At 50.4% G+C, this 16,501-nt stretch overlaps 4 protein-coding genes across 5 annotated transcripts; 2 read left to right on the top strand and 2 right to left on the bottom strand.

Annotated features, from left to right (window-relative positions):
• Window positions 1-173: 173 nt before the first annotated feature.
• LOC4576352 (neurogenic locus notch homolog protein 1) lies at window positions 174-2,282 on the bottom strand. The gene is made up of 4 exons (XM_061650667.1): window positions 1,632-2,282; window positions 1,206-1,354; window positions 924-1,053; window positions 174-825 (listed from the first exon to the last, which is right to left on the bottom strand). The coding sequence occupies exons 1-4, from the start codon at window positions 1,684-1,686 to the stop codon at window positions 761-763; spliced, it is 399 nt and encodes a 132-aa protein (XP_061506651.1). The 5' UTR covers window positions 1,687-2,282; the 3' UTR covers window positions 174-760.
• A 201-nt stretch (window positions 2,283-2,483) lies between these two features.
• On the bottom strand, window positions 2,484-5,837 carry LOC3289870 (uncharacterized). The gene is made up of 3 exons (XM_557569.4): window positions 5,746-5,837; window positions 3,929-5,675; window positions 2,484-3,867 (listed from the first exon to the last, which is right to left on the bottom strand). Exons 2-3 carry the CDS (start codon window positions 5,376-5,378, stop codon window positions 2,651-2,653), a joined length of 2,667 nt encoding a protein of 888 aa, XP_557569.4. The 5' UTR covers window positions 5,379-5,675; window positions 5,746-5,837; the 3' UTR covers window positions 2,484-2,650.
• Window positions 5,838-7,328: 1,491 nt separating this feature from the next.
• LOC1275738 (tectonin beta-propeller repeat-containing protein) lies at window positions 7,329-13,407 on the top strand. 2 transcript variants are annotated; one of them, XM_061650662.1, is made up of 4 exons: window positions 7,330-10,261; window positions 10,330-11,401; window positions 12,412-12,867; window positions 12,943-13,407. In XM_061650662.1, the coding sequence occupies exons 1-4, from the start codon at window positions 7,788-7,790 to the stop codon at window positions 12,982-12,984; spliced, it is 4,044 nt and encodes a 1,347-aa protein (XP_061506646.1). In that variant the 5' UTR covers window positions 7,330-7,787; the 3' UTR covers window positions 12,985-13,407. The 2 variants fall into 2 exon arrangements, with proteins under 2 accessions (XP_061506645.1, XP_061506646.1); XM_061650661.1 differs by having other exon boundaries at window positions 7,329-10,261; window positions 12,412-13,407.
• A 490-nt stretch (window positions 13,408-13,897) lies between these two features.
• LOC1275736 (ankyrin repeat and MYND domain-containing protein 2) lies at window positions 13,898-15,614 on the top strand. The gene is made up of 2 exons (XM_315022.5): window positions 13,898-14,024; window positions 14,103-15,614. Exon 2 carries the CDS (start codon window positions 14,116-14,118, stop codon window positions 15,364-15,366), a length of 1,251 nt encoding a protein of 416 aa, XP_315022.4. The 5' UTR covers window positions 13,898-14,024; window positions 14,103-14,115; the 3' UTR covers window positions 15,367-15,614.
• The last annotated feature ends 887 nt before the right edge of the window (window positions 15,615-16,501 follow it).

The following is a 16,501-nucleotide window of genomic DNA, read 5'->3' as shown; positions in this document are numbered from 1 at the left end:
CCAAGCCTCCATTAGTAGGGGGTGGTACAAGCAGGCCTTGGCCGACAACGGTTGTTGTGGTTGTGCCAAAGAAAAGAAGAGCGTCTACAACAGTTCACATTAATAACGTCCTTATTAATTGGCTGTAATCTTATTAATTAATTTCATCTTATTTCTACTAGTGTACCATCGGATTTTTCAATTCAACAAATTTATTGAAAATAGAACTTTATTGTGAAACAATATTGTCTAAGAGCTAGTTTGATTCAAACTGTTCGTCGTATTTGCTAGAGTAGTGTTTGGTGCGAGGGACTTTGTTGTTGTTGTTTTTATCAAATGGTTCTAGATCAGTGTTCTGTATCATTCACCAGTACGTACAGATATTACATTTGCTTTATAGGCACTCCGTCCGTCCTAACCGCTTCGTGCATTACAGTGCTATTTCATCTGTTTGCGGCTGCTGTAGGTAGTGTGAAAGGGGTGCCCATATGATGTGGGTAAGCAAAGGCTTATCAATGCGTATTATCGTCATGGGTTCGTCGTAACAAATGATGCCGCGTGTAGAGTGTGCCGCGCGACACATACAAGGGTACAGTATGGTTATAAGTTTGGTAGAAACGGGCGTGCAGGGTTAGTGATAAACAAACACTTTGCTACTCTTTTCATTGTACTAAATCCGTCTCTCTTTCGCGCCCCTTTCCTGGTAGAGATTCGACTTATACGTATACTGATGTAATTGGATCTAACTATGTGACGGAGGAACGAAATCAAAAGCCAGTATCTAAATAACGACACACTCGTGAGGGAACTTGGTGCCCGGGGGCAGCTGGTCGGGTTTAGGGCACACTGGAAAGCAAAAAGCAGAAGAAAATGATGCCGATAAGCCCACGCATCAATAATATGCACCATATGTGCACATGCACTCTCTCTCTCTCTTTACTTACTTCGGTGACATCGGTTACCCCAGTAGCCGGTTCCTTCGCAGCGACACTTGTACTGTGGCATTGTCGTTACTTGCGTGCACGTACCCCCGTTCATGCATGGCTGTCGGTTGCAGATGTCACTGGAGCGTCCCTGGGAAAATATGAAAAGGGTCAATCTCTTTGTCATTCTCTCTCTCCCTCACTCTCTCTCTCTTTCTCTCTCTCTCTCTTTCTCTCTTTCTCTCTCTCTCTCTCTCTCTCTCTCTCTCTTTGACTGTAGTGTGCATAAGAAGGGGAACGAACCTTCAATGCATCCTGGCACTCCTTCTTGGTGGCGTAGCGAAATTCCGATTTGCAGCCAAACGCACAAGTGCACTGACCGTTATCTATCCGGCATCCCTGTTGCGTTTGGTCCAGATCGCAGCTCTGCGTCGACCTGATAAGTACGGCCACTGTAAGATCGTGAGGGAAAACGGGAGGGGCCCCAAACAGAAACAGGAAACTAGACCGTTAGACTGATAAGCGATATAACTGTTTGACGGTGCTGAAGGAACGAACCCAGACCACGGCACTATCTCACAGAGCTGGGAAGGCAATGCGTTTTACGTGGAAGGCATTTCAGCAATTTTACTCGATTTATTTTTGTCTTCCCTTTTAACCAAAGGGAAGAAAACACATTTGTATTTAATTTTGTGCGAATTAATTCCTATTTAAATCGAAACACATTACCTAGTGCGATCGCACACAGCAGAGTAAATGAGCACGGTGAATGAAATCTAAACATCGCTCCCGGTGGCCACTTTTGTAGCTGTGTCGTCGTTGGCGCTCGATTGCCTTTGGGTAGTACACTGTCACCCGTGATAGTGGAAGCACAATTCACAATATTCAATTGCACAGAACGCTTTAAACGCAGTACCGACGAATACACCTGGCCAAACTACAACGCTACATTAAGCACAGAGGAGCACCGTGCGTACGCTCTGGTGGCTTTTCTTGCCGTTGACTCTGCCCTGCCGAGTGAAGCTGTTCGCGTTCAGTCAGCGACTAACTTGGTCGCTGGGGTTGGTACAGCATCCGAAAGGCTGGCTGCGTTCACAAGCGCACGAACCGATGCATGGTTGCACGATGCTCGGTGTGTTATTTTGTTTCTCTTTTCGTCTGCACTGGACCGTACGTATAACATTTCCATGGAAGCAAGCGAGATAACTACAGGAAGAGCGGGACGAGCCTGACGAAACGTGGCTGATAACAACCCACAGCAGAAGAACGAGTGCCTGATAACGTTCTGAAACGTAAATGCCCCACCAGCGTGTGGGCAAGCCAGAACGGTTCTCCGGGCAAGCCAGCCAGCCAGCCAGCCAGCCAGCACACGATCGCCAGCATACGCGATACGCGATCTCGTAAACGGGCAGCAGTAGAGTTTGTTGAACATCATCATCATCATCATCATTCTCGACAACGTTGCTTCCGGCACGCTGATAAATCCTTATTGCACGGCACAGCAACGGTAGCTGGGTTGAGGAAGAGTTCGTTCTTTCCATTCACACATCAACGAACCGGCAATAAAATGTACCATCAATATGCGTTGCTCCTCCATCTCCTTTTACTCCTCCCTGCCCATCTATAGCAAGGTTCTATATTTATTCTTGTTACTATTTCTAGAATACTTTTCGAACTTGTACTTTCTGGGCTTACGTTTTGAATCTTTGGTGCATTGCGGCTCTTCGACGCGTCCACTTCTCTATTCCCTAACCAAGGAACGCGTATAAAGGTAGCAAACTTTTGCGAACCATCTGGTACGGCAGCTTTTGTGCGTTGTTTTTGAGCTTCCTATCTGCACCGCGTGCCATTAAAAGCTCCGCCAGCTCGAGCTGCATTTCCTCAAACGCGTAATGCAGGGCAGTGTTTCCACTATCATCCTGTGCGTTTATTTCCACACCATGATCAAGCAGCAGCTCGATGGTCTTTAGCGAATGGCCGTACCATTGAGCGCTCCGAAAACGGTGTGCAATTGCAATCAACGGATTTCGCCCCCAGTTATCCCTTGCTTTCAGTGTTACGCCCTTCTGCAGCAACCGTTCTATCACGTCCAGATTGGGTTCCTCCATGTACACGAGCATACCCAGCAGCGGTGTGCAGCCGTACTCGTCGCGCACGTCGAAATCGATTTCGTACCCATAGTCCAAAAACCAACGAGCCGCGTCGTTGATTGCCCGGTGACACACCTTCCGAAAGAACTCGGCCGCTTCCGTTCGGGAATGGTTGTACAAACTGTCGAATAGCGTTTTTCGTATGTCGGGATACTGTTCCAGATATCGACCGCAGCTGCAGGTGAAAAAGTCACGATTCTGATTGCCCAGCATCCAGGGCAGGAAAGCGTGCGCAATCTCGGGGAACCAGCTGAGGTGTGCAATTTTCGGTAGTAAAGCCCAAGCCGCACAGTGCTGCTTACCGTGCAACGTCTGCACCAATGCGCTTCCATTCACTAGCTCCACGTCGGCACCTTGCTTGAGCAGGTAGCTGACCGTCGAACAGCAGTTTGCTAGGGACAGTGGTACATTACCGTCGTGCGTCGACTGGTTTATATCGAACCCGAGCTCTAGCAGCTTCGTGAGGATCGCTTGGCGAGAGTAGCTTCCCACCTTGCTGGCGAAATGCAGCAGATTGTACCCATGGTCGTTGGTGACCGTTGGATCTATGCGCATTTTGTCGTAGAGCAATTCAAACGCGTCCATACTTCGAACCGAAAATATCGGCCAATTGCCTTCGTCATCCTTTTGGTGTAGGTCAGCGCCACAGGCCAGCAGGTTTTTGATCAGCTGTAGCTCATCCCAATCCACTGCCTGGTGAAGAATGTTCCTGTTCCGCTCGTCCACCACGTGTTCCAGTGGGAGTCCTTCCGCTTTCAGCGCTGCCATAGCATCATCGAACGATTTTTGTAGTGCGTAGAATCGGTCGGTAAAAGCTGCAAATGTGATCGAGCGTGAGTGACAATTACGCTAAAGATACTTCCACTCAATACTTACATTTAGTCTGCTGACGTTTGATTGCTTCCGCAATGGTTTGGTTGATCACATCCTGCTGCTCGGGGAATGCGGCTGCCAGCAATGTAAACGGCTCCCTGTACACGGACCTGTCGAACCAGGGCTGACCGGTAGCGTACTCCTGCAGTTTGGCGGGTTCGGATCGTAGGTAGTCTTTATGATGGTCCAGGATAAACCTTAGCATTTCCACCTTTCTGTGCCTCAGTGTGATGCCTAAGATTGGAAACGCGGCTGTGGTTTCGAAGATGGGTTTAACAGAGGGATTCTGCTCGTACAGCTCCTTCACAAACTCCAGATGATCGTGTTTGAAGAGATGATGGAGCACGTTATCCCCATCATGAGCTCCCAAATTCAGAATGTCCACATTTCGTCGGATTCCCTCGAAACAGTACTCGAGTGCTATCTTTCTCGTTAACAATTCTACAACATTCGCGTTTTCCCCGTTCTGGTACGCTAGGTCCAGCCCATACTGTACCACGTATTTGCTGCATTGTTCTTTTGAATGTGATCGTATGAGTGACCACGTGGTCATGAAACTGTATTCTTCACACCGGTGGGTAAAGATGCGATTGAATGCTTGCGATTCCGTTTCACCAAATTGCTCTCTACGATAGGCAATCAAAGCCTTCAGTACGTAATCCACCATTTGCGGATTGCTCTGCTCTACCGCGATGTGAAACGCATTTCTTTGTCTGCTGTCCTGCACGGTTGGATCGTACCGGTTGATGTACTTCGTGAGCAGCAGCTTAACGATGTACATCTTCATCGTACGGATGGCAGTCATCAGGGGAATGCTCTCGTACTCTCCCGTAGCAGACAGCTGTGAGCCGTGGGCAACCAGCAGGGCCACCATGCCGGCACGATCGTACAGACAGGCGGTCTGCAGGTAGGTCAAACAATCCGACCGCAAATCGGTCTTGTCCAGCGAAACGACCCCGTTGGGCAGAAGCGCATTGATGCAGCGCATTACGTCGGTTCGCTTTTCCGCCGAGCACACGTCCAGCGCGACGAGCCGGTTGACGTCGTCCACGGTGGGCGAACGAAGTAACACAAACACTTGCACATTGAACGGGATAGCCGAGGGGCAGGAGCTGGCCAACAGCGCCACTTGCTTGCACTCCTCCTCGGTGCAGGCCACCAGGATGGGCCGCTTTTTCCAGCAATTGTTTTCCGCTTTCCACATGAACCTCTTCTGCATGTGCTCTTTCACGATCGCCACATCGGAGGCGTAGCACTCGAGCAGTATCTTCACGGCCAGTGTCGCATCATGCGCTATGGCCGCGTGCATTGGCGATAGGCCGTCCTTGTTCGCACGGTATGGACTGTCACCCTTCTCCAAACGCTTCTGCACCTCTTTTGGCCAATTGTTTGCCGCACACCAGTGCAGCAGATCGTCCTTAAAGTTGTTCCTATGAAATTTTCTTCTATCCATCGTTGATGTGTCGTTGATGACTCAGACTTTGCGAGCACTGTCCAGGCACTGTGGCAAACCCGCCCGACATTGACAACTGATGGGCGCCCGCGCTCCGTCCCGGTGTTTTATATTGAACGTATTGCGATAAATATCGAAATGTGCATACCATTGCGTCATATAGCGACACTTGCTGCATTGCACACATTACCGCAACAGGAGTGATTAGATGAAGGGCTTGCATTGGATGAATCACCTTTTGGCTGCTTCCAACTGTCAGTTACAGCGGGATCGGGAGGAGTTTAGGGTTGGTTAGATCTGTAAGTGAAAACATTACAAGCATCGTACTTGTTTCATTTAAATTATTTTACTTATAGACTGTACTTACGCGTCTTTTTGTTTGCCTTTTTGGTACTTGATAATTATGCCTCCTTTGTTTACTGTTGATGTTTTGTTGTAGCGATGGGAAAATTGAAGTTGTGGACGGAATCGATTCCGACTAGCTCCGAATTTTTGTGGAATTGATTCCAGATAGTAGGTCCGGAATCAATTTGTGGAATCGGTTCTGGAATCTGAATCACCTCGGGTATCGGAATCGTCCAAGGAACCGGTTTCGGAATCGGCTACGGAATCGCAGTTGGCTCCTCAATTAGAATCGGCTTCGAAATCAAATTCGATTTCGGTATCTCGATGAGCATAGGCGTGTTTGGTTTCTTAAGGCCGGGGGACATTGTCCGTAATCGCTAGTGTAATTTAAATTTTCACCAGCGCATCTGGCGGCGGCTGGCCGAAGTATTTTGCCAAACAGGTTTCGCTTCAGAAAATATGTTATTTTTCCTTGTTTTTTTATTTAAAACTGGACTGGAAAAGGTTTTTTTGGAATTGATTGAATCAAACTGGATTTCATAGTAAAGCATGTTATGCATGTGTTTCAGCCATTTTTGCTAAAAAAAAAAACTTTAAAAAGACTACTTAAATTTGAGATCCAGCACGACCATTCCCTCGAGGACACAAAAGAGATTCTACCAGCCGTCGCCAGATGCGCTAGTGAAAATAGAAATTAACACTTTCAGCCTGGCACTTATTTTCATTAACTTTCCGTTCCGCCGGCATCTAGAACGCAAGCAGTGGATTTTGATCCAAACATGCATGTAGAAAAAAATAGTTTTTTCGCTATAATTTCAACTCTACTCTGTTGATCAATCCTGTGTGTGCGGGATGAGGTTTTTATCAATCGCAATAATTCTTAGAACATCATTATTTTACCTGCACACTGCTGTTATTCTTGCGATTAGAGTACAGTTGTTCGCAATGTTTTTTGTTTCCCTAGCAAAAGACCAATGGCAGGCCCCAGGACTTGTAAACGATCCATTCTCATGGAGATTCCGGGGACTGATGTCGTTTCGTAAACTACTGATTTCAATTCTAGAACTGACTCTGATTCTGAAGCCAATTCTGATTACGATTCGGGAGCTGGTTGCGAATTCCGTACCGATACCGAATCCGGAGTCGATTGTGACTTTGGAATCGGCTCTAGAACCGGAATTGGAATAGGAGTCGGCTTTCGAATAGCTCCGGAATTTGATTCCGAGCACGGAATCGGTACCGGTTAGTTCCGATTTCGAGCTCCCACCACTAGTTTGTTGACATTTATACGAATACCAAAAACCGGGCAAACGACAAATCAGCTGTTTGTCAGTGGATGAAACAAAACATTCTTTTTTTTGTTGAATTAAAAAAAAGCTTATTTTTAAAAGAAAAATTACACCAACATTTGTTTCAAAACTGCATTATTTGCATTTAGTAAAAAAAAACCTCCACATTCGTATCTGGCCGTTTCTATCGACTAGTGTGTATGTGTGTGTGTGTTGGGTGAAGGGGTAGGGGGGAGGGCTTGTTTGTTTACATTCGCTCGAGGTGTGTTTGTGTGCGATGCTTGCCGACAGGGCATGACGGGCATTGTTTGAGAACTGTCAAACGAAAATTTTCCGATCGCTCTATGCATAGCTGTGTGTGGAGGGGTGGTGATTTAAAAAACGATGATACACTTCACTAGTACACACTAGTGGCTGTGACTTGTGTGTACATTGTAATAGAACGTAATTACACTGCAAGCTCGCGATGGTTCGAATGTAATCTGCTCGGCGTACATTGTGTGAAAAATCCCGTGCGTATGCTGGCTGCTGTGAGCGGACGTGTGAACATTCTGCACCAATCCCTACTTCCCCCTTCGGATCGACCTCGGTTATCGATTATTTGCGACAAGGATACACACCAGGCTGATTTGTTTGCACAATCACAGTACCTGCTCGCCGTTCGTATCCCCACCGACTATTGACTTGGAATTCATCGTCGTCATTGTCGTCGTGCTCGTTCAAGGATAAGTGGCACCGTACTGCCCATAATAAGAGAAGTTTGTCACGTCGAGCCATGCCCAGCACGCTGCTATTCGCCAACAGCAATGAGGGCCGTGTCTATGCACTCTCCACTTCCGGATCGGCCTGGCGCGAGTTCCTCTACCTCGGGCTGGAGTTTAAGAAGATCTGCGTGGTGCCACACTTTATGTGGGCGATCGGGGGCGACCGGCAAGTGTACGTGCACGTGCACGGGCTAGACGTGCCGATACGTCTCAAGGAGGAAGCGTACGAGAACGAGCGCTGGCTGCCGATCGAAGGCTTCTCTAACCGCTTGCTACCTACGGATCGGTACCATTTCTCCAACGCGGACGGTACCGTCGACCGAAACATCGACAAGGTGCGGCTACCCTCGATGGCGTGGCAGTGGGAGGGCGAGTGGCAGCTCGATCTGACCCTCGACGGGCAGCCGCTCGACCATGACGGGTGGACGTATGCGGTAGACTTTCCCGCCACCTACCATCCGCAGAAGAACTGGAAGTCGTGCGTCCGGCGCCGGAAGTGGGTACGCTTCCGGCGCTACTGTGCGCTAAACTCCTGGTGTGCCGTCGCCCCGCTGCACAAAGACCCGACGCAGGAACCGTTCATCGACGTTTCGATCGGCGGCGCGAATGTGCCCGGCGCATCGCCGGGACTGCTGCTGGTGTGGGCCGTAACGGCGCACGGCCGGGTGATGTTCCGGTCGGGCGTCAGTACCACCGCACCGGAAGGGTTGCGCTGGACGGCCGTTACCACACCGTCCGGGTGCGAGGTGTCCCAGATATCGGTCGGTGCCACCGGACTGGTCTGGGCCGTGCTGTACAACGGGCGAGCGATCGTGCGGGCCGGCATCACGCGGGACACACTGACCGGCAACAATTGGCTGGAGGTGAAACCGCCCGGGACCAATCTCAAGATCGCGCAAGTGGCCGTCGGCACCAACTCCGTGTGGTGCGTCACGAACGACAATCATGTGTGGTTCCGGCGCGGCGTACACGGGGAAGCGTCGGGCGTTAGCGAGGATGCCGCCATCGGGGGCGGGTGGGTGGAGATGGTTGGCAACATTTCGTACATCTCCGTGGCGGCCAACGATCAGGTGTTTGCCGTCGGGTCGGAAGATCGCGCCCTGTACTTCCGGTCCGGCGTGTCGGCCACCGATCCGACCGGCAAGAAGTGGCGCCTCATTCAGCTGCCGATGCAGCTCAGCCGTACGTCGAGTAATTTTTCCTTCTCCAGCCGGCAAAGTGGAAACAGCTCGCCTACTACGACGAAGCACCGCAGCTTGAACAGCCTGTACAAGGAGCGGCTGCAGCAGGAAGCGGGCAACGCGGGTGCCGCTGGCGGAGGAACGATGGCCGGCGGGGCGGGCATCGAGGAAACGTCCCGTTCGGCACCGACAGCAAACGTGAAGAACCGACCGGAACTGTGGCATAAACCGGAACTGTCGCCTGATGCGCTTGCGACCCAGCTGGAAGCGAAACAGCATCTACAGCAGCAGCAACAGCAGCACGTGGGAAGTCTGGTGGAGAGCAAGCTCGCCAAGAAGGTGTCGCTAGAGAGTGTGGCCGGCACGAGCGTCCCGGTGAGCAACGAGGTGTACGAGATTTCGGGCAAGCAGCTGAAAAACTCGCGCGCCTGGAGCCCGGTCCGGTCGGTTGGTTCGGTGGTCGGCACGGAGGCACACCCGGAGACGGACTCGAGCGTGTTCGAGGGCGAAACGTCCCGCGATTCGGGCGTGTTTGGCGAGTGTGAAGACCACGGCGGGTCGCAAAACTGGACCGACTGTGAGGTGCAGTGGGTGGGCTGCTCCGCCGGTGCCGTCACAGTCGATCCGGCCCTGCTGCCGAACTGGTTCAACGATAGCTACTCGCAGAACGCGTCGGAAGAGCTGAACCAATCCTGGCGGCTGCAGCTGCTGGACGATCTCAAGAAACGTCTGCCAGCGGGCGAGATGGAGAGCGGCGCCTTTGCACACTACGAAAAGGCGATTGAAATGAGCTCGTGGGTGAAATCGGGCGAAGCGCGTTGTGCCAAGTCGGGCCACCCTTTCGAGGACTGTCTGATCGAACTGGAATGGGTGAACAATCAGGGTACCGGGCCCGACTCGGGCACGCTGACCGTGCTCAACTCGGACGGCATTACGACCAAAATGCAGTTCTCGCTGTCCGAAATTACGTGCATCATGTGCTGCAGTGAGCCCGGTTCCCCCCGGCTGGCCATCCATGCTCCCCGGCTGCCACCGGGATCGTCGCCATTGAAGCTGCAGTTCAGCGGCGATACAGATTTGGAGGATTGGATCTCGCATCTCACCTCGGTCTGTTGCCAAATCAACGAGGTGCAGGGTCGACCGTCGGCCCGCTCGGTGTGGATAACGTCCGGGATGGGCGATGTGTTCGTGTTCGATCCGATTAATCTGGAGTCAGCGCAGTGGGAGGAGGCGGCCAAGAGCTATCGCCAACGAATCGATCTGACAGCGACCGAAACACCGTACCTAACAGCTCTTCATAATGGGTGAGACATGGCTCGTTCATCCTACGGATACTGAAGCGTTTGCTAATATTGTTGTTCGTTTTCCACAGTATGCTTATCGGTTCACGGCTGGAAATTTCGGGCTTCATATACGACGACGCCGACCAGGTGCGGTTCGATCTGCAGGGCCACCCGACCGTCCGGTTGCGCCACAAGCTGGAAACGCAGCGCAACATTCCGCTGCACATCAATCCAAGGTTTAACGAGAACCTGACCGTGTTTAACTCGATGGCCGCATCGGCGTGGAGTGAGGACGAAATACGCGACAAGCTGGTCACGTTCGCACCGGGGGCAGAATTCAAGCTGGAAATCTACAGCGATACGGACGGGTTCCGGGTGCAGGTGAATGGCAAAGAGCATCCCAAGTTTCACTACCGCAGCGGACTCGCACCGGACACCGTGTGCAGTCTGTACAGCAGCGGCCGGGTAAAAATACTGCAGATCGTGTACGACAGTCCGCGAATCATCATCCCGCTGCGTGATGTGTACTGGCGCCAGATCGGGGGCCACATGAAGCGGGTCGTTTCGAGCAAGGCCGGTGTCGTTTGGGGCATCGGGTACGACAACACGGCCTGGGTGTACTCGGGCGGTTGGGGCGGCGCGTTCCTGAAGGGGCTGGAGACGAGCAGCCAAGGCATCAACGTAATGACGGACACGCAAAACTACTACATCTACGAGAACCAGCGCTGGAATCCGCTTTCCGGCTTCTCCTCCACCGGACTGCCGACCGATCGGCACATGTGGAGCGACGTGACAGGCAAGCACAAGCGCAGCAAGGAGCACGCCAAGCTGCTGTCGATGCACTGGCAGTGGATCAGCGATTGGATGGTAGACTTCCACAATCCAGGCGGGGTCGATCGCGACGGGTGGCAGTATGCGGTCGATTTCCCTGCTTCGTACCATGCGAAAAAGCAGTTCACGGACTACGTGCGACGACGCCGCTGGTACCGCAAGTGTCGGCTAACGACGAGCGGACCGTGGCAGGAGATCGGCAACACTAAGGTGGTGGACGTAGCGCTTCAGCCGGATAGCGATGATGCGGACTGCACCATCACGGTTTGGGCGATTGCGGCAAACGGAGATGTACTGTACCGTCGCGGTGTTTCCCAGTCTCAACCAGCGGTAAGTGGCGTTTGTATTAGTGATGTGCTCATTGGAGCGCACCCACGACTCTAATCTGACTCCGCCTATTGTTAGTCCGATTCCGATTCCGAAGTCGGAGTCGTCCGAAGCCGTTTGGAGTCGTCCGAAGTCGTCCGAAGTCGTCCGGATTCGCCCAGAGTCGTTCGGAGTCGGAGTCCTCCGAAGTCGACCGGAGTTATAGTCATTTGGAGTCGTCCAGAGTCTATCGGAGTCGGTCGGAGTCAACAGGAGCAATGTGCTTGTGAACTGGCATTTCATTTCGTTGTGTTTTTGTCACTCACTTTGCACGTGTACTTTATATACAGCCCTTTGTTTCGAAGGCCGACTCCGGCCTACTCTGGACAACTCCGACTCAAACCGATTCCGGACGACTCCGGAAGACTACAACTCCGGCCGACTCCAGTCGACTCCGACACCGAACGACTCCGATCTGACTCCGCCTATTGTTAGTCCGATTTCGACTCAATGGGAACCACCAGTTCCGCCCGGAATCGGAGTCGCTCGGAGTCGTTCGGAGTCATTCGGAGTCGTTCGGAGTCGTCTCGAGTCGTTAGGAGTCGTCTGGAGTCGTTAGGAGTTCTCCGGATTCGCTCAGAGTCGTTCGGAATCGGAGTCGTCCAAAGTCGGCCGAAGTCGACCTGAATCAGAGTCATTCGAAGTCGTCCAGAGTCGATCGGAGTCGACCGGAATCGGAGTCGACACGCGCGTGCACTTTATATACAGGTCTTTGTTACGAAGGCCTATTCCTGACGGCTCCGACTCAAATCGATTCTGGACGACTCCGGACGACTTTGGACGACTCCGGGCGATTTCCGATGATTCTGAACGACTCCGGATTATGCTGGGCGGACCTACCTTTCAGGGTCGGTTACGAAATTATCGGAGTCGGATCAACTCCGGATTTTTGCCAACTTTATTTATCATTAATATTGATGTGTTTTTTCTGCAATCTCCCCTCACGGTGGCTGTTTCGATCCATTGCTTTGCAGGGTACTGGCTGGGAACACGTTCCATGCGATCAACCCCTCACCAGTATTAGTATTTACGACAACAAAGTTTGGACGGTGGGCAAAAATGGCAGTGCATTCCTGCGATGCGGTATTACGGTGGACAATCCACTCGGCAGCAAGTGGCAGCTGATTGAACCACCGGGAGGCGTTAGTTTTAAGCAAATCTCGGCAGGAAAGTGTGGCATCTGGGCACTGGATACGGTTGGGCGGCTTTCGGTACGGAAGGAAATTAACGGCACCTTTCCGGAGGGTAGTCACTGGCAGCTCCTGCCCAACGTTCTGAACGATCCACCGCACTATGAGGGAAACAGTGGGTTTAAGAACGTTTCGGTTAGCGAGCACGTGTTTGCCGTCTCCCAATCTGGCTACGTATGCAAACGTAGCGGTATTACGCCCTTGAATCCAGCAGGCACTGGATGGATCCTCGGTATTCAGGTACGTAATTCAAGCGAAGTACTACGGTTGAATCTTTTTAGTGTTTAATTGACTTTTTTCCCTCAATATTTTTAGGCAAACTGGAGTTCCGTTAATGTGACTGGGTTTTACGATTGAACGACGAGGTGATAAAAACAATCTACTTACTTTAAAGTGGTGTATTTAGCTTAAGGAAAACGTTTAACAACAACGCTATAGCCCAAAAGACGCTATTGCTTTCAAAGACAAATCTACAAAAAAAAATCTCACTGTACATGAATGTGTAATCGTATTTATTGACAAATCCTGCTTATAATTCCAGCAATAACGTCAAAGCTACTGTTGCTTCAAACCAAAATGAAGGATTTATTCCTGTTCAAAGCCATTAGAAGTTGCTTTACAAGCTATTTATACGCTGCAACCGCTGTGTGATGTTTTAGTGAAAAACAAAAATCAATGCGTTCCACCCCAATACATAGTTTTAGTTCAAAATTGACTGATAGGTTGAACGCGGAATTTTCGGTAAAATTGATTACAATAAACTTTTTGCTGTAACTGTAATGCTGTATTGTTTAATTCTTGTTTTCTTGAGCAAATAAGGATACTCATTATCTAAATGTATCCATACGAGTCCTGATTACTCAAGACGACTCACGATGACTCCGGTTGAGTCCGGATGAGTCTGAATGAGTCCGGGTGTAAGTATAAAGTATAATTAAAATAACAAATTAATAGGACCTTTAAGTGTTTCGCCTAACTTTTCGAGTTCATCCGGAATCGTTCAGAGTTGTCTGGGCTCGTTTAAAATTACAGGATTCGACTTCTGTTTTAATTCATTGCCAGAGTCGGAGCGGATCCACGACTCCGTTCCGTATTTAACATCACTAAACCATTTGTTTGAAGGTTACACTATGGGCCTTAGACATGGCATGGCATATGAAGGGTTATCTGAACTAAATAGCATGTAAATAATTATTTTTTATAAACTAAAACCACTATAATTTAGCAATTAAGGATCAAAATTATTTAAACTATCTACATGTTAAAACATTATATTTTTTTATTTTTCCGATTGTCAATCGCTTTGTACTGTGGAAGACTCAACTCCATGTTGCCTTCTGTCAAACTCTTCGAAGCGCATGTTTGTAGTCAAAATTTTGCTGTGAGTTTGCAAAGAAGTAAGTAGTCTTATCTTTATCAAATATTCTGGTGCAGAAAATAGCGAGCAATTGAAACACTTTCGATCAAAATTACAGCGTTACCCGAATAATGTCGTCCGAAAAACCAAACACTGCGCAGGATGCCGCCGACAGCAGCGATACGAAACCCGCCGCACCGAAGGTGGTGCTGACCGCCGACCAGCAGGCAATATTTAATCGCATTGCAAAGAATGAAAATAGCGAACTGCGCCTGCTGCTATCGCAGTACAAAGCCAGCGTCGATTTTGTGGACGAAAATGGCATGACACCGCTGCAGCACGCGGCGTACAAGGGCAACAAGGAGGCGGTGCAGCTGCTGCTGGACCAGGGCGCGGATGTGAACTCCAGCAAGCACGAGTACAACTACACAGCGCTGCACTTCGGAGCCCTGTCCGGGAGCGCTGAGGTGTGTCTGAAGCTGCTGCTGGCCGGTGCCGATGCGAAGGCAATTAATTCCGTCGGTCGCACCGCCGCCCAGATGGGTGCATTCGTGGCGAACCACGAGGCGGTCGGTACGATCAACAACTTCGTCCCGCTGAAGGACGTGGAGTGCTATACGGTTGCACGGGGCCAAAAGGAGGCGCTGCTGCCGGTGGTGCTGCTGGAGCCATTCCATAGCTTTATCATGCAGGTCAATATCCACCCGGTGCGAATACTGCTGAACCTGCAGCGGTACGGTCTGCTGGCCTCGGACATGAAGAACCTGCGAGCGGTGCTGGTGGAGATGATGGAGCGCGAGATGAAGCGGCGCGGTGAGGTGAACGAGGTGATGGCCTTCAAGTACCATTATCTCGGGTACGTGATGGGCGAGATTGTGAAGCACCGCGACTACGCCAACTCACGGCGCGATGCGCAACAGGAACAGAAGACCGATTTCGTCGAGCTGTTTGCCAAGCGGGTGCTGAAACCGAACAAGGACGGCACGCTGGAGTACGTGGAAGCGCTCGTGCGCGAGTGTGTGCGAGAGTTCCCGTTCCGTGACTGCACCATCTTCCGGCAGATGGTGACGCAGCTCGCCAGCAAGGAGAATCTCGCCCCGGCCCTCGACATTGTCCGTGCGGCCATCAATGGGCAGCGCGGCTTCCAGGACACGATCACGTACTGCAGCTCGTGCGGCGAGGAAAAGCCGGACAAAAAGTGCTCCAAGTGCAAGGAGGTGCAGTACTGCGACCGGGAGTGCCAGCGGTTACACTGGTTCACCCACAAGAAGGTATGCAGCCGACCGTCTGGAGCGGCCGGCGAGGCACCGAACGCGGCCGCCGCCAAGGACATCGATTCGACGGAGATTAGCGAGCAGCTGCAAAAGTTGGTCGCCGGTTGAATGGAGAGGTTGGTGGCGGATTGCGGCGATAGGGAGGACACTTGCAAAGAGCACTATTTTATGTATGTCCCAGTGTACTGTATGTGTGTGTGTGTGTAATGGCAGGCGAAGACGAAGGTTAGGCAATATTGTACCGTAAGTGAGAAGAAGCTACAGTGTGTCTCGCACTTTTCGCATTTGGTCTGTGTCAGTAATGTGTAATAAGCTAAAGCTGATATGGAATAAAGAAATCAATTCCATCAAACAAACTTGTTGCACTGCTATTTGGTAAGTTTTAATTGGGTTTCTTTTTATTGATTATTTTCCCGGCCCTACATTGACGTTAATTTGTACCAGGGGCGAACGTCTTTCCTTGATATCCTTTACATCATCTTGTTTTACAACTTTATCATCGCTCTTAGCTTTATCCTTAATATTTGGTTTCCGGAGTTCATCGTTGTTGTGGTTTTCGGGTGTTTTTGGCTTCAATTCTTTGCTCTCGGATTCCTTCACTTCGTCCAATTCATTCTTTTTTCCTTCCTGTTCTACGTTGTTTGATGGAGCATCCTTCGGGGGTATATTCGACTCTTGCCGTTCTTGATCCTCGGCCAGTTCTGTCTTGTTGCTTCCAGCAGGACCTTGCTTTTCCTCCATATTACCCGATTCATGATGCGCATCTGGTTGAGCTTTCTCTTCTAAAGCCTCCTCCTCCCCATCCGCTGAACGCTTCTCATGCTGATCTACCAATCCGGGATGTTTAAGCGGTTGTATGTGCAGGAACCTTTCGTACAGCTGGATTAAATAGTCGTCAGAAAATCGGTTTGCTCCGAAGGAAAGTCCCTTCAGCGGGGCAATTTCCTCAACTGGATGGTCAGCTTTCTTCTCAGTGACTTCATAGGGTTTGGCAAAAACAGATGAAGCAAGGGCAACAATAAGGAGGATGGTAACCTTTGCCATATTTCTGTACTGTTGACTGTTTGAAAGCGTGAGCACGAGTACGGTGTAACTGATATCGACTTCAAAGATTGTGGTTCCTTTTATACAAGTTTAATGTTGTTTAAATCGCAAACAAGCATGAATATCAGCGATCAAATAATCCTTCTTACAACTGCTTGAACTGCTTGAATTCAGGTGGAACTGGTGATGACAAATAAAT

The sequence above is a fragment of the Anopheles gambiae genome, chromosome 2 (assembly GCF_943734735.2).
Source record: "Anopheles gambiae chromosome 2, idAnoGambNW_F1_1, whole genome shotgun sequence".
Taxonomy (NCBI): Eukaryota; Metazoa; Arthropoda; class Insecta; order Diptera; family Culicidae; genus Anopheles; species Anopheles gambiae.
This window is presented reverse-complemented; position numbering and strand designations above follow the sequence as displayed.

What these genes read in the sequence shown, in the direction of transcription:
- LOC4576352 (XM_061650667.1), bottom strand. Translation starts at nt 1,686, where the DNA reads ATGTTTAGATTTCATTCACCGTGCTCATTTACTCTGCTGTGTGCGATC. An exon ending in GCTGTGTGCGATCGCACTAG is followed by an intron (nt 1,355 to 1,631) that starts GTAATGTGTTTC and finishes ACGATCTTACAG; the next exon opens with TGGCCGTACTTATCAGGTCG. An exon ending in GGGTAACCGATGTCACCGAA is followed by an intron (nt 826 to 923) that starts GTAAGTAAAGAG and finishes TTTGCTTTCCAG; the next exon opens with TGTGCCCTAAACCCGACCAG.
- LOC1275736 (XM_315022.5), top strand. Translation starts at nt 14,116, where the DNA reads ATGTCGTCCGAAAAACCAAACACTGCGCAGGATGCCGCCGACAGCAGC.
- LOC3289870 (XM_557569.4), bottom strand. Translation starts at nt 5,378, where the DNA reads ATGGATAGAAGAAAATTTCATAGGAACAACTTTAAGGACGATCTGCTG. An exon ending in CAAACGTCAGCAGACTAAAT is followed by an intron (nt 3,868 to 3,928) that starts GTAAGTATTGAG and finishes TCACATTTGCAG; the next exon opens with CTTTTACCGACCGATTCTAC.
- LOC1275738 (XM_061650661.1), top strand. Translation starts at nt 7,788, where the DNA reads ATGCCCAGCACGCTGCTATTCGCCAACAGCAATGAGGGCCGTGTCTAT. An exon ending in CTAACAGCTCTTCATAATGG is followed by an intron (nt 10,262 to 10,329) that starts GTGAGACATGGC and finishes CGTTTTCCACAG; the next exon opens with TATGCTTATCGGTTCACGGC. An exon ending in TTTCCCAGTCTCAACCAGCG is followed by an intron (nt 11,402 to 12,411) that starts GTAAGTGGCGTT and finishes ATTGCTTTGCAG; the next exon opens with GGTACTGGCTGGGAACACGT.